This window comes from Rana temporaria, chromosome 8 (assembly GCF_905171775.1).
Source record: "Rana temporaria chromosome 8, aRanTem1.1, whole genome shotgun sequence".
Classification (NCBI taxonomy): Eukaryota; Metazoa; Chordata; class Amphibia; order Anura; family Ranidae; genus Rana; species Rana temporaria.
Window position 1 is genome coordinate 33,075,720 of NC_053496.1, and position 27,408 is coordinate 33,103,127.

At 46.5% G+C, this 27,408-nt stretch overlaps 1 protein-coding gene across 2 annotated transcripts in view; it reads left to right on the plus strand.

Annotated features, from left to right (window-relative positions):
* The window catches only part of GFRA1 (GDNF family receptor alpha 1), a 213,485-nt gene that overhangs the window by 17,130 nt on the left and 168,947 nt on the right, over window positions 1–27,408 (plus strand). For both annotated transcript variants that reach the window (XM_040361534.1, XM_040361532.1), the window contains exon 2: window positions 8,505–8,807. In XM_040361534.1, coding sequence (XP_040217468.1) covers window positions 8,505–8,807 — 303 coding nt within the window. The remainder of the gene's footprint in view (window positions 1–8,504; window positions 8,808–27,408) is intronic.

Consider the following 27,408-nt stretch of genomic DNA (forward strand, 5'->3'; position numbering starts at 1 on the left):
TACACAATATCAGTACACAATATCAGTACACGATATCAGTACACGATATCAGTACACGATATCAGTACACGATATCAGTACACGATATCAGTACACAATATCAGTACACGATATCAGTACACGATATCAGTACACGATATCAGTACACGATATCAGTACACAATATCAGTACACAATATCAGTACACGATATCAGTACACGATATCAGTACACAATATCAGTACACGATATCAGTACACGATATCAGTACACAATATCAGTACACAATATCAGTACACGATATCAGTACACGATATCAGTACACAATATCAGTACACAATATCAGTACACAATATCAGTACACGATATCAGTACACAATATCAGTACACAATATCAGTACACAATATCAGTACACAATATCAGTACACGATATCAGTACACAATATCAGTACACGATATCAGTACACGATATCAGTACACAATATCAGTACACGATATCAGTACACGATATCAGTACACGATATCAGTACACGATATCAGTACACGATATCAGTACACGATATCAGTACACGATATCAGTACACGATATCAGTACACGATATCAGTACACAATATCAGTACACGATATCAGTACACGATATCAGTACACGATATCAGTACACAATATCAGTACACGATATCAGTACACGATATCAGTACACAATATCAGTACACAATATCAGCTATCGGCCTGAGAGGTGGCCGAAATATCGATATTTTATCGACACCGAAAAAACGATATCGGTCAATCCCTAGTTAAAACAAAACAATAAATTAATTAACTAATTAAAATAACACATTGCTGTTGAATAGTGTTATGTGTGTGTTAGCACAATACTTGGCACATCGTAATGCATGATAAATAAAAGAAAAAAAGAGAAAAGGAAAAACATTTGAATGTGTCTTTGTGTTTCCTCTTATGTATTGATACTGACACTCGTAAAGGGAGTCGGATTGTTTCCAAACATTTCATATCAACCTGAAAAATGGTGTTTTGTCTAACAGATATTTACCAACAACGTGTTGCTACTGATTTCAGTTTGATACATACAATATACATGCTGTTGCAGTTTTTTAAATAATAAAAAAATAAATCAATGGCTTCCAAATTCTTCAAAAAGTCTGGAGTCTATGGTACGGACTACGAGGACTTGTTCTGACGCTCGGCTATCATTGCCACTTCTGGTGCTGTCCCACTCTAATTCATCCCAAAAGTGTTTTATCAGGTTGAGGTCAGGACTCTGTGCAGGCCAGTCAAGTTTCTCCACCCCAAACTCCCTCATCCATGTCTTTATAGATCTTGATTTGTGCACTGGTCCAAATCATTTGGTGGAGGGGAGATTATGGTGTGGGGTTGTTTTTCAGGGGTTGGGTTTAGCCCCTTAGTTCCAGTGAAGGGAACTCTAAGGCCCCTTTCACACTGGGGAGGGAGGTGCGGTATAGCGCCGCTATTTTTAGCAGCGATATACCGTCGAAATTGCGGCGGTATTCGGCCGCTAGCAGTTTTAACCCCCACTAGCGGCCGAAAAAGGGTTAATACCGCCGGCAATGCGCCTCTACAGAGGCACATTGCCGGCGGTATGGCCACGGTTTCCTATTGCTTTCAATGGGAAGGAACGGTGGAGGTGCGGTAAACACACCGCTCCTCTCACTGCTCCAAAGATGCAGCTAGCAGGACTTTTGGAGCGGCCCTGCTAGCGCACCTCCTCAGTGTGAAAGCAGCCGCCGTTTAGGGTCAGTATTCAGGTGCTATTTTTAGCGCAATAGCGCCTGCAAACCGCCCCACTGTGAAAGGGGCGTTAAGGCGTCAGCTAGAGCTGCACGATTAATCGTCAAGAATCGTTATCGTGTTTTTTTCCCGTTGCGATCTTGACAAAGGGTTTCCCGATCTTCATGATCTTTGGTATGCAGAGAATTTTCTCTCTGCTTTTAGCCTTCAAAAGTCAAAGTCCAGGCAGTCTGCAAAGTTTTAAAACATTGTATCAATGGAATGTTAAGTCTAAACATTGTATCAATTTGATTTTTACATCAAAGGAATAGACTTCTGTATGTAAATTAGGAACTTTTAACCACTTAAACACCAAACCTTTTTTTTTTTTTGCTAGAAAATTACTTAGAACTCTCAAACATTATATAAATACTGTGGGCTAGATTCAGATACATTGGTGTATCTATCGGCGGGGCGTAACGTACCTCCGATACGTTACACCGCCGTAAATTAGGGCGCAAGTTCCGTATTCAGAAAGAACTTGCGCCCTAAGTTACGGCGGCGTAACGTATGTGGTCCGGCGTAAGCCCGCCTAATTCAAATGTGGATGATGTGGGCATGTTTTATATAAATTAATTGTGACCCCACGTATTTTATGTTTTTTACAAACGGCAAAAATCGTCATTGCTTTCGACGTGAACGTAAATTACGTCCAGCCCTATTCGCAAACGACTTACGCAAACGACGTAAAATTTTCAACATTCGAGGCAGGGGAAAGACGTCCATACTTAACATAGGATACCCCTCATATAGCAGGGGTAACTTTACGCCGGAAAAAGCCTAACGTAAACAACGTAAAAAAATGCGTCGGGCGGACGTACGTTTCTGAATCGGCGTAACTACCTAATTTGCATATTCCTCGCGGAAATATATACGGAAGCGCCACCTAGCGGCCAGCGTAAATATGCAGCCTAAGATACGGCGGCGTAAGAGACTTACGCTGGTCGGATCTTAGGGAAATCTATGCTTAACTGATTGTATGAATCAGTCGCATAGATACGACCCCGCAACTCAGAGTTACGACGGCGTATCCGGTGATTAGCCGTCGTAACTCCGTTGTGAATCTAGCCCTGTATATATATATATATATATATATTTTTTTTTTTTTTTTTTTTAGTAGAGACCCTAGAGATTAAAATGGTGGTTGTTGCAATATTTTATGTCACACTGTATTTGTGCAGCGGTCTTTCATATGCAATTTTTTGGGAAAAAAATACTTTATTGAATAAAAAAAAAAAAATAAGCAGTAAAGTTAGCCCAATTGTTTTTTCTGTATAATGTGAAAGATTTTACGCCGCGAGAATCGTGATCTTTATTCTAAGCAAAATAATCGTGATTCTCATTTTGGCCAGAATCGTGCAGCTCTAGCGTCAGCATACCAAGACATTTTGGACAATTTCATGCTCCCAACTTTTGTGGGAACAGTTTGGGGATGGCCCCTTCCTATTCCAACATGACTGCGCACCAGTGCACAAAGCAAGGTTCATAAAGACACGGATGAGCGAGTTTGGGGTGGAGGAACTTGACTGGCCTGCACAGAGTCCTGACGTCAACCCGACACCTTTGAGCTGAATTAGAGCGAAGACTGCAAGCCAGGCCTTCTTGTCCACATCAGTGCCTGACCTCACAAATACTCTTCTGGAAGAATGGTCAAACATTCCCATAGACACACTCCTAAACCTTGTGGACAGCCTTCTCAGAAGAGTTGAAGCTTTTACAGCTGCAAAGGGTGGGCCAACTCAATATTGATCCCTACGGACTAGTAGGCAGATTCAGAAAGATTTAGGCCGGCGTATCAGTAGATACGCCGGCCTAAGTCAGAATCTGCGCCAACGCAAATTTAAGCGTATTCTGGTAACCAGATACGCTTAAATTAGGCTCAGATACGAGCGGCGTAAGTGTCTTACACCGTCGTATCCTAAAGTGTAATTTTTAGGCTGACCGCTAGGTGGCGCTTCCATTGCGGTCGGCCTAGAATATGTAAATGAGTAGTTACGCCGATTCACGAACGTACGCCCGGCCGACGCAGTGCAGATACGCCATTTACGTAACGCATTTTCAGGCCTAAAGTTACTCCATCAAATAGCTGGAATAGTAATCTTAAGTATGGCCGTTGTTCCCGCGTCGAAATTTGAAAATTTTACGTAGTTTACGTAAGTCGTCCGTGAATAGGGCTGGACGTTATTTTACGTCCACGGCGAAAACCAATAGGACCGTGCGGCGTACTTTGCCGCAATGCACACTGGGATATGTACACGGACGGCGCATGCGCCGAAAAATACGTCAATCACGTCAGGTCACCCTCCATTAACATAAAACACGCCCCCTCAGCCGAATTTGAATTAGGCGCGCTTACGCCGGCCCGATTTACGCTACGCCGCCGTAACTTAGCAGGCAAGTATTTTGTGAATCATGTACTTGCCTCGCTAACTTAAGGCGGCGTAGTGTAAACACGATACGCTACGCCGCCGCAAAGTTAAGGCGGTCTTTCTGAATTTAGCTATAAGACTGGGATGCCATCAAAGGTCATGTGTGTGTAAAGGCAGGTGTCCCAATACTTTTGACTATATAGCGTATGCGAGATAGGGATCTTAGATAAAGCTCCTGCGGGGCAGGGACTGATGTAAATGTACAATATATAATGTGCCGTGTAAACTATCAGCGCTATATAAATGTCTGTAATGAAAAAAATAAATACAATAAAATGAATCTACAAGAGCTGTGCCCCCATTCAGATCTTTATTACAGAGAACACAATTAAAACAGCAGGGTTTGTTAACATCCCATTAAAACTGAAGTCCGCTCCGCGCCCCACATCCAATAAAATGATATATGGTTCCTATTTATCTGCAATGCAAGACCCTCTAAAGAGATCTCTGTTCTCCACTTCTCCACTTTATAAATAGACCATGAATGTCCCAAAATGGAATGCATATCCCAAAGAGTAAGGCAGCACAGTGGCTTAGTGGTTAGCACTCCTGCCTTGCCACACTGAGGTCTTCGGTTTGAATCCCAACCAGAAGACTGCATGGAGTTTGCACGTTGGGTGGTTTTCCTCCAGGTACTCCAGTTACCTCCCACCCTCCAAAGATATTAAAGTAGTACTAGGCCCAGATTCACGTAGGAGATACGCCGTCGTATCTCTGAGTCTGAGCCGTCGTATCTTGGCGCCTGGTTCAAAGAATCAGATACGCCAGAATTTCTCTAAGATACGACCAGCGTAAGTCTCCTACGCCGTTGTATCTTAACTGCATATTTACGCTGGCCGCTAGGGGCGTGTACGCTGATTTACGCCTAGAAATATGTAAATCAGCTAGATACGCCAATTCGCGAACGTACGCCCGGCCGACGCAGTACAGATACGCCGTTTACGTTAGGCTTTTTCCGGCGTAAAGTTACCCCTGCTCTATGAGGCGTACCAATGTTAGGTATGGACGTCAAATTTTTCACGTTTTACGTCGTTTGCGTAAGTCGGTCGCGAATAGGGCTGGGCGTCATTTACGTTCACGTCGAAAGCACTGGCTTCTTGCGGGTTAATTTGGAGCATGCGCACTGGGATACTTTCACGGACGGCGCATGCGCCGTTCGTAAAAAGCGTCATTTACGTGGGGTCACAATAAATTTACATAACACACGCCCACATCTTCCACATTTGAATTAGGCGGGCTTACGCCGGCCTATTTACGCTACGCCGCCGCAACTTTGCTTTGTGAATACGGCACTTGCCTGTCAAAGTTGCGGAGGCGTAACGTAAATAGGATACGTTACGCCCGCACAAAGATGCGCTCTTCTACGTGAATCTGGCCCCTAGTATTAAACCCAAAAGCAAACATTTTCTTTTTTTATATAGCAGCTTACCAATTCTTAGATGCAATGGCTGCAGTAGTTTCCGCGGGGGTCTCAAACTGGCGGCCCTCCAGCTGTTGCAAAACTACAAGTCCCATGAGGCATTGCAAGGCTGGCAGTTACAAGCATGACTCCCACAGGCAGAGGCATGATGGGCCTTGTAGTTCTGCAACAGCTGGAGGGCCGCCAGTTTGAGACCCCTCTGTTTTCATCTAGTGATCCAGCCAGCTAGTCTGTTTTTCCAAGCAGAAGATCTCCAGCACAATGTATCAGTTTACAAGGATGAGACAAACCATTTACCACTGACAGGGATGCATAGAATGCATTAAGATAAAAAAAAAAACACTTCTTCCTTTACAAACAGGAAAATCAGTCTGTATGTGCAGTATAGCATGCTTTCTATACTCACTTTGGAATCTAGGGGGTCATTCCTGCCCATTGTGTAAAAAGGCTTTTTGATCCTGTCTTCTCTGACCCTCCCCTTCTTCCACTGTCCCCAATCTATCTCCTGGTAGTACTACGCCTTGGGAGCACTCTGCACATGCTCAGTTTGGTGTGTATGGCTAGAGAGTTTTTCTTTTTTTCTTTAGTGAGTGCATGTGATCTGCACTGTCCAGACAGAGGGTCAGGTGTCATGCAAACTCATGGGACAGTCAGAGGAGAATGAAAACTCCTACAAGCTTTAAAGTGGATGTAAACCCGATTTGTGAAATTTGAGCTGGGCATCTGCAGTGTTTTCTTATCTCTCTTCAATGAGCTAAGTTTCTTAGCTATCTCCTGATCCTCTGTTATCAGCCTGATAGCTCCTGACAAATTCTGAACACTTTAGACAAAAGCAGCCTGAAACTTCTTACAGGGGAGGTTGCTAAAATAGATTAGCAGGGAGCTGGTCCTGTTACAAAACACCTCTGAGAGTCTCTGCCTATGATGAGAGGGGGTGTGTGCCTTTCCTCCAATCAGCAAAGTTAGCTATCTTGGCTGTATGCCCAGACATCACACTCTGTGCTAAACAGGAAGAGAAAATCTCCTAACAAAATCTGAACATTCTTAACAGTATATAAATGTGAAGACAGCAGATATACAAATAAAACTTATGTAGGGAGATTTGGTTCATCCCTGTGTATCATCTGAGGCTGTTCACTTCACTGGGTGTATAGAGGGTTTACATCCACTTTAACCAGATACTCAAATGCCGCGTACAGACGGTCGTTTTTTGTGATGAAAAAAAACGACGTTTTAAAAAACATCATTTAAAATGATAGTGTGTGGGCAAAACGTCGTTTTATGTCTTCAAAAAAACGACAAAAAATAAATTCGAACATGCTTTAATTTTTTGTGTCGTTTTTCAAAACGTCGTTTTTTGTTTCACAGAAATTGACCGTGTGTAGCAAAAAACGACGTTTAAAACAACGTTTTTAAACCCGCGCATGCCCAGAAGCTAGTTATGAAGCGAGCTTCAATGGAAAAAAGTGGTGAAACGTAACCTCGCTTTGCTAGAGCATTGTGAAAAAACGATGGTGTGTAGGCAACATCGTTTTTGAAAATGATGTTTCAAAAACGTCGTTTTATTTCATGATTTAAAACGTCGTTTTTTTTCATCACAAAAAACGACCGTCTGTACGCGGCAATAGAGGTCATAAAACTGCTATAAACTGCTGATGAGAAAAGGTATTTAGCAGTTTATATTAGGGATGTCCCGATACCGATACTAGTATTGGTATCGGGCACCAATACCGAGCATTTCCTGAGTGCTTGTACTCGGCTGAAATATTGTCCCCCGCCGTGCCGCTCTCCCCCGTGCTGTATTGTCCCCCTCCGTGCCGCTCTCCCCCCGTGCTGTATTGTCCCCCTCCGTGCCGCTCTCCCCCCGTGCTGTATTGTCCCCCTCCGTGCCGCTCTCCCCCTCAATCTGTCAGGATGGAGAGCGAAAGTAGGAGCCACTAAATCCAGCTCTTACCTTTTCCGAATGGACAGAGTCAGTGATCACTGACTCTGTCCATTCACATAACTGAAACATTGTAACCTGTGTTTACGATGCTTAGTTTATGAATGGAGAGGAGCTTCTCTCTATTCATTTCAGCAGAGGCTGCAGAGAAAGGGACTGGGGAATCTGTGTCCTTAGTCCCTTTCTCTGTCTTAAAGGGGAGATGTCAGAGGTCTAATAAGACCCCTGATATCTCACCAAAGCCCCCCCCCCCCAACAGGGCTGATAAAAAAAAAGAAAACTTGCAATAAATAATTAAAAAAATAAAATGTAAATAATAATAATAATAAAAAAAACACACTGACAATCCACTACCCCCCCACCCAAAAAAAACAAAATCACTGTAAAAAAAAAAAGAGTAAAACAAAAAAATAGTGTAAAAAAAAAAAAGAAACGCCACGGTCACATGACATTTAAAAAAAGTATCGGTATTCGGTATCGGCGAGTACTTAAAAAAAGTATCGGTACTTGTACTCGGTCTCAAAAAAGTGGTATCGGGACAACCCTAGTTTATATATTATATTTTATATATTTTTTTTACAATAAATAGAAGTTTATATTTCCTAAAATAATTGGTAGTTCGTTAGATACAAGCTTTGTAAATTGATCCCTTTTTGTTTCTGTTTGAGACTTATAAATTGCAAATTTTCAATAAAAAATAAATAAATAAAAATACTTTCCATGTTCTGTGTACTGTGGGAGACCAGATCTAGTAAATACAGGCTCCTGGGTTTAGTAACACTTTATCCTTTCATATGAGATGTTTACAAACAATGTATCACTTTGACTCCCTTTGCTACATACGATATCTGTAATATCTGCAGCATGCAGGCTTCTACCTCAACCATTGAGTTAATGTCACCTTTTGTCTCTTTGTTCCTCTTTAGATGCCTTTCTGGCGGCGGAGGTGCGGCGCCCGGGGCCCGGAGACAGACCGGACTGCGTCCGAGCCAATGAACAGTGCCTGAAAGATCAGGAATGTAGCACCAAGTACAGGACTCTGCGGCAGTGTGTGGCCGGCAAGGAGACCAATTTCAGCAAGGTGACGGGCCTGGAGGCCAAGGACGAGTGCAAGAACGCCACCGAGGCCCTGAAACAGAAATCGCTGTACAACTGTCGCTGCAAACGCGGCATGAAAAAAGAGAAGAACTGCCTGAGGATTTACTGGAGCATGTACCAGAGCCTGCAGGGTAGGTTCACAACTCTGCCTGAACTCTGCATGTGGTCGCTGGGATGAGTAGTGGCCGCACCTTCGTTTTTTGTGTAATAAGGGTGGCAGGTGCCAAGATGCTATTTTTTTTCCTGACACACAAAGGTCCGAACCTAGCCTAAGGCAGGCCATAGATGATGCGATTTTCTTTCCTCCAACCACGGGTTGCAGGAAAGAAAATTGATTGATTTCCCCATCAACACAACCAGCGTTGATGGAGGAATCCCTCCCGAGGACCTATTGTGTTTTCCTGGCGGGGGGGACACAGTGATTATTGCTAGTGGCTTTAGCCCCTTGCAATAATAGCATGTAAAAATCCAGCATGCTAGTAGTACCCAAGTCAATCAATGGAATGATTTGGGTACAATCAGCCTTCCCATAGATGGTTCAAATCTCAGCTGGTCACTGCTGAACCCGGCCAAGATTCCAACCATCTATGGCTGGCTTTACTCTGCAGGATGCAATACATTTTAAAAAATGTAGGGGGCAACCCCAAAATGTAATTCACATGGGGGTTCCAACCCACTTAAAGGGAATCTGTTGTACCAAGTCTGAGGACTAGATGTGGCCTATTGCTTGCTTTTATCTGTCCCTTGGGGCACTATACCATTCAGGGCCACCATCAGGGCGGTACAGGCAGTACACCTGTAAGGGGCCTGGTGGTCCCCAGGGGCCCGGATGGCATCCCTCTTTTTTTTTCTTATTTTTCATCAGCACCCAAAGCCCCCCCCCCGACCTCTAATGGGCCTGGTGGTCCCCAGGTCCCCTTTTTTTTACGTCAGCACCCAAAGCTCCCCGACCTTAATTTGTGGCAGCAGCCCCCCCTGCTTCTCAATACGTGGCCCCCCCTCGCTTCTCAACCTGCGACACCCCCCCCCCCCCGACCTCTAATGGGCCCGGTGGTCCCCAGGGCCCTGGATGGCATCTCCTTTTTTTACGTCAGCACCCAAAGCTCCCCGACCTTAATTCGTGGCAGCAGCCCCCCTGTTTCTCGATACGTGCCCCCCCCTCGCTTCTCAACCTGCCACACCCCCCTTCTCAATTTGCGGCATCGGCACCCCCCCGCCCCCGGTTCTCTTCTCCAGGGGGCCCATGCCTGAAGCTGTGTAATGGGCCCCAAAATTCCTGATGGCGGCCCTGATACCATTCACTGACACCAACGAAGGGGCACAATTCCTCCCAATGACACCAACAATATGGGGTGCAATGACACCACTGGTGAGGCACAATTCTTCCCAATGACACCAATGATGGGGCACAATTCTCACCAATGACACCAATGATGGGGCACAGTTCCTCCCAATGACACCAACAATTGGGCACAGTTGCTCCAATGACACCAACACTAGGGCCCAATGACACCACTGATGAGGCACAATTGTTCCCAATGACACCAACAATGGTTGTCCAATGACACCACTGATGAAGCACAATTCTTCCCAATGACACCAACAATGGTTGCCCAATGACACCACTGATGAGGCACAGTTCTTCCCAATGACACCAACAATGGTTGCCCAATGACACCAATGATGGGACACAATTCCTGTCACTGACACCAAAGATTGGGCAGGGTTTACTCCAACTGATGCTGGGACATTTTCTACTCCTGATGACCACAGTTAGGTCCCCCTAAATTCTAAAGGACAGTAAACTGGCCCTTTGTTTAGAAAGTTTGAAGACCCCTGGTGTAGGTCTGTGTTTTATTGATGTCTACATCCCCGTTGGGAAGATTCATTCTTATTTCCTGTCCCGGTGGCCACCTATGTGTCGGGGTGTCACGGGGACAGGAAGTCAGGGAAAATCTCTCTCTCTGTCCACTTTGACAGCTCTCTGATTAGCTGTCCATTTGGCAGATTCCTGATCTAAATATGTCCTTAGTAGATATAAAGGAGATTGTACAATCAGATTGTAGTCAGCTTTCGGTCTTAGGAGCAATGCCATAATTACAAAATATAAAATAAGATGCACAAAAATATTTTTTTATGAAAATGATGTGAGTATATTGTGTCCCTTTATATCGGTGTCGTCTTCTAGGGCTCATACTCCACACCCCTCTCTGGGGCTGCGTAGTTTGGGATGTAAAATGCTCTCTGTCCCCATTGGGATGGTTGCCAGCAGGCCTAATTGCCAAACAATGGTGGTTTGGAAATTCATTGTCGGTTGCATGTGGCAGAATGAGGCATGAAGGGTGACCTGTGACCCCGCAGGCTGCTGCTGACTGTCAGATGTGATCTGCTCAGGGGCCCCTATGCTCTCCCTGACTTGCAGATTCCTGACTGAAGTCAAGCTGCCTATTGTCATGGTAAACGAGGGTGTGACCCCATGATTGAATTCAACCATGTGCTGCAGATTTGGGACTTTTCTTTAGGCTTGGAGCAGATGGCTTCTGGTTGTCCAGGACCCTGGAGGAGAAGTCTCCTGGGTGGACCCGGCTGACCCCTCTAGACAGATGTCAGAAGATTACCATGTAAGTGGGACAAAACACAGACACACGCCTGGCAGGCCTAGACAATATGAATGACCCATCTCCTTTTCAACGCCCAGAAATTGAGAATTCATTCTGGACAATGACTATCTGCCTGCCTGTGTGGGAGGGCGCCATGGGCATATTTCATTGTTGTTAGTGATTTGCAGGTGCTAAAGTGTCTAACGAAGCCGCCTGGCGCTGCAAATTCTCACATTTTTCTCTTTTTTAACCTATATTTTTTCCTGGCCAACCTAGTGGGTTACCTTCTTTCACAGGAAGAGTGGTTACTTACAGTAAGTACACTATATGACCAAAAGTAGGTAGGTCCCCTTTCAAATGATTGAGTTTAGGTGTTAAGAGTCAATGCTACAGCAGACATTTTTAATAGTTGTCTGTATGCTTCCAACCTTGTGGTCACCGTTTGGTGAAGGTTTTTTTCTGTTCCAGCCCCAGTGTTGCCAACCGTCCGTATTTTTACAGACAGTTCGTAAAAACGGGCACTTTTTTCCCCCATTCGTAAATGTCCGTGGTTGCGGAAATGTGCCACTAATAATAGTTGAGATCGGTTTGGCTTGGAACTGCGCATGGAGATTGGAGGCAGAGGGTGATTGGAGGCAGGGGGTAATGGTGGCTGCGGTGGCACCGCAGAGGGGGATGGAGGCAGGGGGAGATTGGAGGCAGGGGGTGTTAGTGGCACCGCAGAGGGGGATGGTGGCACCGCAGATGGTGGGGGATGGAGACAGGGGTTGTTGGTGGCACCGCAGAGGGGGATAGAGGCAGGGGGTGATTGGAGGCAGAGGGAGATTGGGGGCCTGGGGGAGATTGGAGGCAGAGGGAGATTGGAGGCAGAGGGAGATTGGGGGCCTGGGGGAGATTGGAGGCAGAAGGAGATTGGGGGCAGAGGGAGATTGGAGGCAGAAGGAGATTGGGGGCAGAGGGAGATTGGGGGACCGCAGAGGGGGGGTGAAGGCAGGGGGTGTTGGTGGCAGAGGGGGATGGAGGCAGGGGGTGATGTGACTAAATAATTTGCCCTTATTATATCGAAAATAACAAAAATTAGTTTTTTACCTTAATATCTACCTTAAATGACATTGCTATTTGCCTAGCGCACTTGTTTGTAGCCTAAATACTGAAATTTGCACCTAAAAATTTAACTTAGTAACTTTTGTGAAATGCCAGTAAAAACGTGGCTGCGCCAGTAAATTTCGAGTGTCGTGCCAGTAAATTTCAATCTGGTAGGTTGGCAACACTGTCCAGCCCCTGTGTACAAAGCCAGCTCCATAAAGACATGGAATGGCCAGTTTGGTGCGGAAGAACTGGAATGGCCTACACAGAGCCATACCTTCAACCCTTTGGGATGAATTGGAATGTCGCTTGTGAGTCAGTTCTTCTCATCCAACATAGGCATGTACAGGGGGTGTGCTGGGTGTGCCTGGGTGTGCGGTGAAGATTCCCCCTACTGCCCGGGTTTCCCCTCAGAAAGTGAAACAGCGAATAAAGTTCATGTGATTGTGCAAAAATAAACAGAAGATATGTGTGATCCAAAAATCACCAACGTGCTCCACCACCCAGTGTAAGATGGACTCTTACCAGAGTTGCAGGACTCTATTACGGAGTCAAATGTACTCAATATGGTGTATCATCAGCAAACAGCCATCACATATCCTCCAGGAATAGACAGAATTCAGTGCTTCCAATATATTTCAAATGATGTAGGGCAGGGGTCCTCAAACTATGGCCCTCCAGCTGTTGCGGAACTACACGTCCCATGAGGCATTGCAAAACTCTGACGTTCACAGACATGACTAGGCATGATGGGAATTGTAGTTCCTGAACAACTGGAGGGCCATAGTTTGAAAACCTCTGATGTAGGGCAAACGATTGTGCATCCTGGATATATAATGAAGGAAACATCCACATAGTGTAATACCTTAAACACTCTTTTATTATGCAAAACGGGATTAAAAATACTTGCATCTCAGAAGATAAAAGCAAGCATGTAAAATCAATCCAAGGAGTATAGACCGTGCATGGAGATAGATATGTTTGTGTACACAGCAGGACAAGCGTGGCAACGGCACATACATAAGCTCCGCCCTACATGTTTAGGCACAACTGACGTCATCAGAGGCATGTGATAACTATGTGTGTTGTGGATAAACAGGGAGCCACTCAGCACAGAACACTTCCCATTCATTCACTGCCCCATGCAGCTGAGGCTGCAGAGAAAGAGAAAGCTTTGGGGTGCACACCCTAATGCAATGGGCTGCGCACACCTTTGTCATCCAACATCAGTACATGACCTTGCAAATGGGTACAGATAGCCAAAAACACACTCCAAAATCTTTTGGAATTTCTACACAGAAGAGTGGAGGCTATTACAACCACAAAGGGGGACCAACTCCAAAAAAATGCCCATGGTTTTAGAATAGAATGTGCAACAAGCTTGTTGGACATCCTATTCTTTTTTTTTTTTTGTAATACCTTTATTTTTCAAAGGGTCAGGTAAAAAACAAACATTGACCGTATACGCATAGTCATAGCATCAATACCATGGATATAAAGGACAGACAATGACTGCCAGAACAGTAATCAGAGAAAAAAGGTGCCAACACAACAGTCCAATGCCAAAACATAACCAAGGACAGTCACGTAAACGTATCTTGCGGATATTGAAACCAGTATTAACATTTAGCTAAGAGGTGGCATACACTGCAGTATCAAACCAAGAATTATCCGTCAAGAACCTAGTGCAAAATGGAGCAATGCTGACAATAAGCAGGAATGAACAGGGTAGGTGGACACCGGGACACAAGCAATGTAAGGGCATAGTAGATTAGTAGGTACAGGACCGGTTGTCACTCAAAAGGGTGGACAGAGGTTGTGAGTGTGTGACAAAATAAGCAAGGAAAAGGGGCATGGGAAGGGTCAAGGGAACACGTGTAAGGACAAGCTGGGCAGGGGCTCACAAGGAGTTGGGCAGCTGATTGGGGTAGGTATTGTATACACAAAGTAATTCCAGGGTCTCCAAGTTTCAGTGAACAACTCTGGACATCCCATTCTAAAGCCTCGTACACACGACCGAGGAACTCGACGGGCGAAACACATCGTTTTCTTCCTCGAGTTCCTTGTTAGGCTGTCGAGGAACTCGACAAGGCAAGTTTCTCCATTCCCGTCGAGGAAATAGAGAACTTGCTCTCTTTTTGGCTTGTCGAGTTTCTCAACAGTTTCCTCGACGAAAATGTACACACGACCGGTTTGCAAATCTCCTTAAATCGATTTCTTCTGTGTATACGCCAGAGTTAGAAAGGGCACGCTTTGCCCTTTCTAACTCGGGTCATGCCGTGAGTGGAGGCTTCCGCGCGCATTCGTGGGAGTGACATCACGCGACTCACAGAGCCAGAGTTCGCGTTCCCGTAAAAGGAAGAGGGATGAAGAATGGACGCTCGCTACTCGCGAGGAAGACGGGGACATCGCGGGCTTCTCCTGCAGGTAAGTGTCACATAATGGGCTACTATGCGATGCATAGTAGCCCATTATGCTTTACCTTTGCAGGGAAACAAAGAGGAAGTGAAACCCATCAACCTTTGAGTCAGCTATCATCTGCACTTATCACATCCAGAACTTTTCCACATCCTACTACTTCTACCTGAGCAACAATGTCCTTGTCCATGCCCTCGTAATCTCTCACCTTGTCATCTCCAGTATGCTCTTCCCTCTACAATGCATCATAAATTCTGTAGAAAGACATCCATCCCTCCCACCAAGTGTCCTCTGCTGCCCCTCGCTGTCATTTCTTCTCTGGTTTCCTATTAAGCTGAGTGTCAATCTCTCCACAATTCATCCCTGTCTCTATTTCTGACATAAATACTCCCCAAACTGCCCTCTTCTCTCCTCCACTGACCTACTAAATGCTCCTCATTTATAACCGACTGTGCAGAGCTCAGCCATTTTTCCTCAACTGCCTCCATCCTCTAGAATTCTTTTCTATGTTCTATTAGGCTAACCTCAACCTTTAAAATCCTTTAGATGTCCCTCATGACCTATATCTTCAACGTTGCCTATCCATCTTTCCCTTTATCCCATCCGTTCATAATCGGAAAACCAACCCCAATTGTCTATGGTCACTACCTTCTCCCTTATCTACTATGTTCTAATAATTTCCCATGCCTCTTATTCTGTAGGTTTGTTTAGACAAAGCCAACTTCTTCCCCCATCTTTGTACATGTCTATACCTTCAACAAAAATGTTCACATTAAATTCTGCTGGTGCATGGCCAGCTATCTTTGTAGATATCATCATCTGTAGATGATTGCTCTCTAGATCAGGGGTCTCCGAACTTTCTAAACAAAGGACCAGTTTACAGTTTACTTTAGAGTTTAGGGAGGACAGACTGTGGCCGGTGGGAGTAGAAAATGCCCCGAGATCAGATGCCCCATCATTGGGTTTAGTGGGAGTAATAGTGTCCCGTCGTTGGTATTAATGGGAGGAATAGTGACACATTGTTGGTATCAGTGGAAGGAATAGTGCCATAATGTTGGTATCAGTGGAAGCAATATTGCCACATTGTTGGTATCAGTGGGAGGACTAGTGCCATATTGTTGGTATCAGTGGGAAGAATAGTATCATATTGTTGGTATCAGTGGGAAGAATAGTATCATATTGTTGGTATCAGTGGGAAGAATAGTATCATATTGTTGGTATCAGTGGGAGGACTAGTGCCATATTGTTGGTATCAGTGGGAAGAATAGTATCATATTGTTGGTATCGGTAGAGGGAATAGTGTCATATTGTTGGTATCGGTAGAGGGAATAGTGTCATATTGTTGGGATCGGTAGATGGAATAGTGTCATATTGTTGGTATCAGTGGGAAGAATAGTATCATATTGTTGGTATCGGTAGAGGGAATAGTGTCATATTGTTGGTATCGGTAGAGGGAATAGTGTCATATTGTTGGGATCGGTAGATGGAATAGTGTCATATTGTTGGTATCAGTGGGAAGAATAGTATCATATTGTTGGTATCGGTAGAGGGAATAGTGTCATATTGTTGGTATCGGTAGAGGGAATAGTGTCATATTGTTGGTATCGGTAGAGGGAATAGTGTCATATTGTTGGTATTGGTAGAGGGAATAGTGTCATATTGTTGGTATCAGTGGGAGGACTAGTACCATATTGTTGGTATCGGTAGAGGGAATAGTACCATATTGTTGGTATCGGTAGAGGGAATAGTACCATATTGTTGGTATCGGTAGAGGGAATAGTGTCATATTGTTGGTATCGGTAGAGGGAATAGTGTCATATTGTTGGTATTGGTAGAGGGAATAGTGTCATATTGTTGGTATCAGTGGGAGGACTAGTACCATATTGTTGGTATCGGTAGAGGGAATAGTACCATATTGTTGGTATCGGTAGAGGGAATAGTACCATATTGTTGGTATCGGTAGAGGGAATAGTGTCATATTGTTGGTATTGGTAGGATGAATTGAATAGTGTCATATTGTTGGTATCAGTGGGAGGAATAGTGCCTCATCATTAGTGTCAGTGGATGGAATAGGGCCCCAAGGGCCTGATAGAGTCAAATGAAGGGCCACATCCGGCACCAGGGCCTCAGTTTAGAGACCACTGCTCTTGATAAACATGTTGGTATGTTTATATTGCACAGTGCTGTGTGATATGGAGGTGCATCCTAAATAAACAATAATATCAATATAGACCTTGCGTCAGAATTGTAGATGAAATTGCCTACCACATAGGCTGAAAGTCCAAGCCTGAACTTCAATTCCAACAAGAGCTGGGGGCCCCACTGCACTGTCTGGATACAGTAATGGGCATAGGTGTGCGCAGCCTTTTGCATTAGGGTGTGCACCCCAAAGCTCAAACACACACTACCGATCTTCATTCAGAAAGGGAAGGGGCCAATAAATTACATACTTATCAGCCCCTTCCCCCACTCATTCTAAAACATCCCCGCAGCAACATCCGGCGGTAGAGGAGAGGAGGGAAGCCAGAAGGGCTGTAGGGAGAAGAGGAGGAGCTAGGGTAGTAGGGGGAATTTGTGCTGCACATGGTGATTAGGGTGTGCCTGGGCACACCTGGCACACCCTGTGCGCACGCCTATGGTAACGGGTCTATTTAAAATATATGTAGGACCTAACACTAATCTTTTATTTGCTCCGTTCAGGTCTGTTAAGTATACAATTTAAAAGTGTTTCGTTATATTTGTTCATTAAGTGCAAAAAAAAAAAAAAAAAAGCTGCTGATCCTGCCACACATCTTGTGAGCTAATGCCTTCCTGTGCTCTCTGCCTCTGCTGACCGCTTTCAGTTACACTGTTTCTAACGCTCTCTGTGGACTACAGAACCCCTCCTATTTATGTTACAAAGATGAGAAGAGGAGGAGGTGTTCTGTAGTCCAAACACATTCTCTGTCCTAGGGTGACCATGCTGCTCCTCCACAGACACAATGCAAGCAAGGGGGACTTTGTAGAGCGAGAAGGGTATAAATGGCAGGATTGCCAGGTGAAGACAAAGGGGGAAAAGCATGAAAAAGAACCGATAAGCTGCAATGTGCTGTTGGGTTTAGACACACACACTATAAGGATATGCAAAGTTCAGTATCCCTTATCAGCTGTATTACAGTGACTGTTCCCTGAGATTGGTCAGTATGGGTTGGCGTTGTTTGCTCTATTTAATATCTTGTAGGTAATGGAAACACCTCAGTGTTGTCATTGTATCCAATAACATGCAGCAAATCTGATTAATGGCCTCTGAAGGCCGCATTCCGCTACCACCGCTGGTTACCGGGCTACAACCGTGTACCTTCCCCAACATCTTCTGCATTCGGTGCATTAAGAGGCTCATAAAGCGCAGCTGTGCGGTCCCATTGCGCACTACTCTCACCACGAGTAAATAATGCTCCATACGCTGTAAAAGCCTCGCCGCCGCTTAACCCGTTCATCCCCTGATCCACCACTTACCACGAGATTTATGGATCTTCGGATACACAGACCCCGGCTTGTTACTTCCAGCTGTCTGTTGTACCCAAAGAGGAAATCAATTCTATTGAGTTGGGAAAGTGTTAGTGTCCTCTGTCCATTGACCCTCCGGAGGACTGCGCTCTATTGGAGGATTACTGTCAGCAGAGGAGTATGATGGCAAGAATAGCAGCTTAGGCAGTGACAAGTGGAGTACATCTTAAAGGGCCTAGTCACAATGGTGGTCAGTTTACTGTCCCTCTGTCATAATGGGATTCATAAATTGTCTCTATTATTTTTGGGGGTGGGTATAGTTCCTCGTGTCAAACTGGTGGTCTGTAGTGTCCCCAGTTACATTAATAATCAAAGTAGTTCCCCTAGTTTCATTGGTGATCCAGGTAGTGCCCAATACATTGGTGGTAACTGGTCAATGTCATGCCCACATTCAGGGCAGTGCCCCCCAGTTGCATTAAATGTGAGTGTAGTGCCTCCATTTGCATTAGCGGTGAGTGTAGTGCCCCCAGTTACATTGGTGATCAGTGTAGTACCCCCAATTACGCTGGTGGTCAGTGTAGTGCCCCCAGTTATATTAATGGTCAGTGTAGTTCCCCCAGTTGCATTGGTGGTCAGTGTAGTGCCCCCAGTTATATTAATGGTCAGTGTAGTTCCCCCAGTTGCATTGGTGGTCAGTGTAGTACCCCCAATTACGCTGGTGGTCAGTGTAGTGCCCCCAGTTATATTAATGGTCAGTGTAGTTCCCCCCGTTGCATTGGTGGTCAGTGTAGTGCCCCCAGGGTCTTTGGAGGTCAGTGTAGTACCCCTTCCCACTACATTGCTGTCCAGTGCAATGCCTCTATTTGCATTGGTGGTCAGTGCAGTGCCCACAGTTACATTACTGGTCAGTGTAGTACCTCCTGGTACATTGGTAACCAGTGTAGTTCCTCCAGGGTCATTGGTGGTCATTGCAGTATCTACAGTTACATTAATTGTCAGTGTGTGCCCCCAGGTTCATTGGTGGTCAGTATAGTCCTTCAGTTGCTTTGGTTATCAGTCTAGCCCCCCCCCCCTTTAAACAAGTTCATTGTGCCTTCCCATTGTGGCCAAAGACCAATGTAGTGCCTCTGTTACACTGGTGGTGAGTAGTGCCCCAGTTACATGCATGGTAATTGTAGTGCCCCCAGTTAAATTGGTGGTCAGAGTAGTGCCCCAGTTACTTCCGTGGTAATTGTAGTGCCCCCAGTTGCATTAATGGTCACAGTAGTGCCCCAGATACATCCGTGGTAATTGCAGTGCCCCCAGTTACATTAGTGGTCAGAGTAGTGCCCCCAGTTACATCCGTGGTAATTGCAGTGCCCCCAGTTACATTAGTGGTCAGAGTAGTCCCCCAGTTTTTAAGCTGCTTTTCCTCCCCTGGAGCAAGGGTATTCAGGGAGAGGGAAAACATCCTGTGTGCATGACCCCTTAAAATGAAGGCCTTCCCTTAAACTGGGGGTCAGTGTAGTGTCCCCCTTTAAGTTAGTCATCATTGGTTTTGGTGCCCCCTTATATTGTTGATTATTGGCCTCAGTGGAATACTGACCCTGTTACATTGGTAGTCAGTGTAGTGCCCCCAGTTGCACTGATGATCAGTGTAGTGCCCCCACTTGCATTGATGATCAGTGTAGTGCCCCCACTTGCATTGATGATCAGTGTAGTGCCCCCAGTTGCATTGGTGGTCAATGATGTGCCCCCAGTTGCATTGGTGGTCAGTGTTGTGCCCCCAAATTCATTGGTGGTCAGTTTAGTGCCCCCAGCTGCATTGGTGGTCAGTGTAGTGCCCCCAGTTGCATTTGTGGTCATTGTTGTGCCCCCAGATTCATTGGTGGTCAGTTTAGTGTCCCCAGGATCATTGGTGGTCAGTTTAGTGTCCCCAGTTGCATTGGTGGTCATTGTTGTGCCCCTAGATTTATTGGTGGTCAGTTTAGTGTCCCCAGGATCATTGGTGGTCAGTTTAGTGTCCCCAGGTTCATTAGTGGTCAGTGCAGTGCCCCCAGGTTCATTGCTGGTCAGTATAGGACCCCCAGTTGCATTGATGATCCATGTAGTGCTCGCCCTTTAATGAGGTAAGTGGTTGGTGCCTTCCTTTACGTTGGATTTGGTGTCTCAGTCCCCCTGGTGCAGACAGCAATGCCCTGCCCTCAGACCCCCTCATACTCCCCCCACCCTGTAACCTCGGAGAACACCATTTGTAGAGATAGCTACAAATCATTGTACAACAAATCATGGTCTGTTTATTACATTGATATACAATATATTATAATAATAAGGTGCTCGGCAGAGCGATGAGGGACTGGAGACACTTAATAACAAGATTGTTAAGTCTACTGAAGCTTGCATTTCAGGACAAAGTCCAGGTACATAATCTTGGCGGCTGCAGTAAAGTACAGTTTGTGCAGCAATGGAAAACAAATAGTGCGAATGTACCAACAAGAAGGATCAACGCAGCAATGTCTGAACTCCGGCATTCCCTTCAGTCTTGTACGCTTGTAGAGGCTCCTCTCCTGTACTGAAAATGCTTACTGTGATGGCTGGGGGACCTTTATATAATCCTAAACCTAATCTCCTAAATGTAGCCCTAAGGCTCTAACCAGGTCCTGGCCTATGGTGGTGGACCCTTCGCTAATTCTAAACCTAGCCTCCTAAACTTACCCTGAGACCCTAACCAGGTCCTGGCCTATGGTGGTGGACCCTTAGCTAATTTTAAACCTAGCCTCCTAAACTTACCCTGAGACCATAACCCTAACCAGGTCCTGGCCTATGGTGGTGGACCCTTAGCTAATTCTAAACCTAGCCTCCTAAACTTACCCTGAGACCCTAACCAGGTCCTGGCCTATGGTGGTGGACCCTTATCTAATTCTAAACCTAGCCTCCTAAATTTACCCTGAGACCCTAACCAGGTCCTGGCCTATGGTGGTGGACCCTTATCTAATTCTAAACCTAGCCTCCTAAACTTACTCTGAGACCCTAACCAGGTCCTGGCCTATGGTGGTGGACCCTTATCTAATTCTAAACCTAGCCTCCTAAATTTACTCTGAGACCCTAACCAGGTCCTGGCCTATGGTGGTGGACCCTTATCTAATTCTAAACCTAGCCTCCTAAATTTACCCTGAGACCCTAACCCTAACCAGGTCCTGGCCTATGGTGGTGGACCCTTCGCTAATTCTAAACCTAGCCTCCTAAACTTACCCTGAGACCCTAACCCTAACCAGGTCCTGGCCCATGGTGGTGGACCCTTATCTAATTCTAAACCTAGCCTCCTAAACTTACCCTGAGACCCTAACCAGGTCCTAGCCTATGGTGGTGGACCCTTATCTCATTCTAAACCTAGCCTCCTAAACTTACCCTGAGACCCTAACCAGGTCCTGGCCTATGGTGGTGGACCCTAATTTCAATCCTAAATCGAATCTTCTAAATTTAAAGCTGACCTCCAGCGTTCCCTTTAGTGTTGCATAGTAGTACAGCCTCCTCTGCTTTGCCAAAAAATTGCTTAACCTAATGGGTGTTGGACCCTAACCCTAAACATAACCTCCTAAACTTAACCCTAAGACCCTAGCGCAGGGATCCTCAAACTACGGCCCTCCAGCTGTTGTAGAACTACACATCCCATGAGGCATTGTAACACACTGACATTCACAGACATGACTAGGCATGATGGGAATTGTAGTTCCTGAACAACTGGAGGGCCGTAGTTTGAAGACCCATGGTCTACAACATAGGTGTCAAACACAAGGCCCGCGGGCCAAATCCGGCCCTCCAGGCCATTTCATGTGGCCCTTGCACCTCTCCTGCAGCTCCAGGAGAGCTCCAGCCCTCCTCTGGTCCTCCTCCAGACCCTTACTTTCTGCTTTTAAGCAATGCATCTATCTTCTTCCCAGCAGCAGCACAAGGAAAGGGGGTGCACTGTGATGTAAGTGAGGGTGGGGGACTAAACTTCTGATGGTGGGCCAGGTGGGGTGACTCTTGACATCTAATGTAAGGGGAGGGGATGCGCTGGGCATCTAATCTTACAGATACAACCGGCCCTTTTGAGGGCAATCCTAATGCTGATGCGGCCCACAATGAGATTGAGTTTGACACCCCTGTCTACAATCTTCCCCAATGAAACTCCTGTGATTCCCGTCGCTCTGATATCTGGACATATAAGGGGCCCCGTCTTCACATCTCCATATAAGTCCGTATCCCCCCAGCCAGGACAAGCAGCAGACGAGGGGGTCTTGGAAAACGTCAGCTGCAGGTGTCTTTGTTATGACAATCTAATGCTCGGCGCCGGGGGGGCGAGACGCAGACCACCACCCTCCGCAGCTGATCTATGGCAAGCCGACGACGTGCCAAACCCCCGAGCCGCATCTGCGCTATTGTACGCTATTGTACTGGAAGATCCATTTCCTTGGAGAAGCCAGTAAATTACCTCTCCTTATTGATGTCATTACTCAATGAAGTCAGTCTATTTGGCCCCGCTCCCTCGCAGGACGGCCCCTTTTGTTTCCATTTTTTTTTTCTCCTACAAAAAGAGCATTGAAGAAAGTTTGCCAGAAGCTTCCCCGGCCTGGGAGTCCATCCATCATGTCTGTAAAGTCTCCTTTGTCTGGTGGAAGATCCTCGAGGAAGACTCTAATCTCCCGGCTTTGTCTCAGCTGGGCTCAGAATGGGGGAGGGGGGGGGGGGCCCGGGCTCCTCATGCCCAGGGGCCACATATGCTACATTCAGCCATGCCAGCTTAACCATTTCTATCATACTGCTTTGTTTGCTGCTAAACGCCCATCGGGTGGCAGGTTCACGTGGCAAATTTCCCCGGGACAAGGAAAAGTTTACTTTTTTCTTTTCATTTTAAACAAAGGTTTTTTTTTTTGTTTCTAGTTTCTCAGGCCTCATGCGCAGTGGGCAGTTTACTATCTCTCTCCGATACGCCTTTCTACCTGGCAAGAAAAAAAACTTGATGACTTTTAAACGCATGTCAATCGCTTGGGCATTCATTTAATTGGAATAATAATTTATTCTGCCCATTGAAATCAATTAATGCTCAAGTGCTAAGCATGCCTAGATTTAATGTACACTATATTGTCAAAAGTATTGGGACGCCTGCCTTTACACGCACACACACACAGGGGCGGACTGACAACCCATTGGGCTCCTGGGCAATAGAAGATTATGGGCCACCACGCCAGGAGGCAGTGCAGAGGTGGAGCAGCTAAGATCTCAGGATTTTAACATCAAAAACATGCCGGTTTCGGACATTTCAGGCACAGATGTAAAAAAAAACACAGATTTTTACTAGGGTTGTCCCGATACCACTTTTTTAGGACTGAGTACAAGTACCGATACTTTTTTTTATGTACTTGCCGATACCGAATACCGATTCTTTTTTTTAAATGTGTCCCCAAATGCAGCCATGTCCCCCCACATATGCAGCCATGTCCCCCCACATATGCAGCCATGTCCCCCACATATGCAACCATGTCCCCCACATATGCAGCCATGTCCCCAAACATATGCAGCCATGTCCCCAAACATATGCAGCCATGTCCCCAAACATATCCAGCCATGTCCCCAAACATATTGCAGCCATGTCCCCAAACATATTGCAGCCATGTCCCCCATATACGCAACCATGTCCCCAAACATATTGCAACCATGTCCCCAAACATATTGCAGCCATGTCCCCAAACATATGCAGCCATGTCCCCAAACATATGCAGCCATGTCCCCAAACATATGCAGCCATGTCCCCAAACATATTGCAACCATGTCCCCAAACATATTGCAGCCATGTCCCCAAACATATGCAGCCATGTCCCCAAACATATGCAGCCATGTCCCCAAACATATGCAGCCATGTCCCCAAACATATGCAGCCATGTCCCCAAACATATTGCAGCCATGTCCCCAAACATATTGCTGCCATGTCCCCAAACATATTGCAGCCATGTCCCCCATATACGCAGCCATGTCCCCCATATACGCAGCCATGTCACCAAACATATTGCAGCCATGTCCCCCACACATGCAGCCACGTCCCCCGTACCTAAATGATGCCGCCACCGCATTAATCACCACGCGGGGAACATTACAGTCAGCTTTCGTTTGAATAAGCTGTTTTCCCTGCCGCGCTGTGTATAGAGACACTCCCCCTTGCTCGCGATTGGACAGATCCGTCCAATCCCGAGCAAGGGGGAGTGTCTATGCGCGGCAGGGAAAACAGCTATTCAAACGAAAGCTGACTCTAATGTTCCCCGCACAGTGATTAACGGGGCAGCGGCGGCGGCTTTGCGATATACGACGGCGGCGGCGGGGGGGGGGCAAGTATTCTATTTAGGCATCGGGGGGTATTTGAGGGAGTACAAGTACTCCCGCAAATACTCGGTATCGGTCCCGATACCGATACTGGTATCGGTATCGGGACAACCCTAATTTTTACATACTGTCCCTGGTTTTACTGAGCCTGGCAACCCTGATGGGGCCCCCTAGTGGCATGGGGCCCTCAGGCAGTGCCCGAATAGTCAGTCTGCCCCTGTACACACATGAACTTTAATGGCATCCCAGTCTTAGTCCGTAGGGTTTAATACTGAGTTGGCCCACCTTTTGCAGCTATAACAGCTTCAACTCTTCTGGGAAGACTGTCCACAAGGTTTAGGAGTGTGTCTATGGGAATGTTTGTCAGATGCGCATTTGTGAGGTCAGGCACTGATGTTGGACAAGAAGGCCTGGCTCTCAGTCACTAATTCTTCCCAAAGGTGTTCTATCGGGTCTGTGCTGAGCGACTTCACATATTTACTTGCCCCCTCCACCACTCTTCATCCTAAAATACCCCCCTTTGCAGCAGGTGGGGGGAGTGGAGAGGGGGAGGCCAGCAACACTGCAGGGCCGCCATCAGGGGGGTACAGGCATTACACCTTACATCTGTAAGGGGCCCGGCTGGCCCCCCTCCCATTTTTTTTGTATTTGTTTTTTTTTGTATCATATCTGTAAGGAGTCCGATGGTCCTCAGGGCCCCTTTCAGGCCCGGCTGGCCCCCCTCCCTTTTTTTTTCCATTAAACTATAAGGGGCCTGATGGTCCCCAGGCCCCCGCTTATTATCTCGCATCAGGAGAGAAGCGATTACACTTGGTTTTTCGTCAGCAACCCCCCCAGGGGGGCCCTGCCTAAAGCTGTGTAAGGGGCCCCAAAATTTGTGATGGCTGCCCTGACTGCAGGGGGGCGACACAGGGGGAAGCCTGGGCAGTTGGGGGAATCAACACTGCACATAATGATTAGGGTGTTCCCAGGCACAGACCTATGGTAGTGACATCATCACTGTGCTGTACATAACCGGTGCAGAGAGCAGAGCTGTGGGAGGGGCCTGCAGGCTCCACCCACTGCAGGCTGCCTGCAGAAAACTACAGGAGGGGGCGGAGACAAGACCAGTCACCCTGCACAAGGAGAGAGAGCAGAAGTGAGTGGTCTTTATTACAGGAAAAGTCTCACACTGGATTACTGCACAGAGATACACTAAGCCAGAGGCGGCTCTTTAATTAGGAAAATTAGGCAGTCGGCTTAGGCCTCGCACTCACAGGGGCCTCGCGGTCTCCTAATTTACCCAATGCATTACCCCAGTTTTGAGGGACAGGGGACCTTAACGCTGCTGTGCTCAGGCAGCGTTAAGAGCTCAGGAGCAGGGCCACCAGCATCCCTAACAACCAGTGAATATCAGTGACACCACCCCTTGTGGCGTCAATGACCCAGCATGCTCTCAGTCAATGACGTCACAAGGGGCGGGTTCACCAGGTGACATCATTGGGTGACCCCCACCCCTTAGTTATTAAAGAGCAGGATCTGTGGGCCACTTTGTTAAAGGGGGCTTCCAGATTCCGATAAGCCCCATGCCGGCAGACCCCCACAACCACCGGCCAGGGTTGTGGGGAAGAGGCTCTTGTCCTTGAATTATTTTTCCCATCATGGGTGTGAGTGGGGCCCCATGTTAAGTTTTGCCTAAGGCCTCACAAAGCCTAGAGCCGCCTCTGCACTAAGCACACGAGATTCCAGGAAGAATACACAGGACTCTTAGACAATAATTGATCATCCGAGAGTTCTTCTTTATCAGGGTGATAGTCACGTATTGCAGGTTACTGATGAAAAAGCCCCCCCCACCCCTGCCTCCCCCCGGCCAGTACAAGCATCAATTTGCAGCATTGATCAGGACTCATCTTGGGATAGAAGAGAGACTTCTGCACTTTCATGATCCAGTCCTCTCTCTATACAGGATCAATACATTTAGCTTGCAGTCGATGCGGCAGACATGTTTACATTGTGTAACAGAAGACGGTACAATCCCCGACACACACAGCAATCTGTGCCCCACCGCCGGCCAAATCTCACCACACACAGCCCCCGCAGTGCAGGCTAATGGACAGATACGTAGGGCCAGATCCACGTACAGCGGCGCTTTATTCCGCCGGGCGTAGCGTAGCTAAGATACACTACTCCGCCGTAACTTACTTTTTTTTTTGGAATGCTCAAAGAATTTGCACCGTTAGTTACGGCGCCGTAGTGTATCTTTGGCGGCGTAAGGGCGCGGAATTCAAATGGATGTGATGGGGGCGTGTTTTATGTAAATACGTCATGACCCGACGTAAACAACGTTTTTTTTTGAACGGCGCATTGGGATACCCCCCCGTCCGTAGGGGTATCCCAATGCGCATGCTCGAAATTAAACCGGAACAAGCCAATGCTTACGACGGTGACGTCATTCTACGCAAATCCCTATTCGCAAACGACTTACGCAAAAAACGTAAAAAATTCAAAATGCGTGGCGGGAACGACGGCCATACTTAACATTGAGTACGCCACCATATAGCAGGGGTAACTATACGCCGGAAAAAGCCGAACGCAAACGACGTAAAAAAATGCGCCGGACGTACGTTCGTGGATCGCCGTAACTAGCTAATTTGCATACTCGACGCGGAAATTGGCGGAAACGCCACCTAGCGGCCGCCGAAAAAATGCACCTAACTTCCGACGGCGTACTAAGACGTACGCCTGTCGGATCGATCCGAGATGCAGTCGTATCTTTGATTTGTAGATACAAAACAAAGATACCACGCGCAAAATTTGAAATTACGCG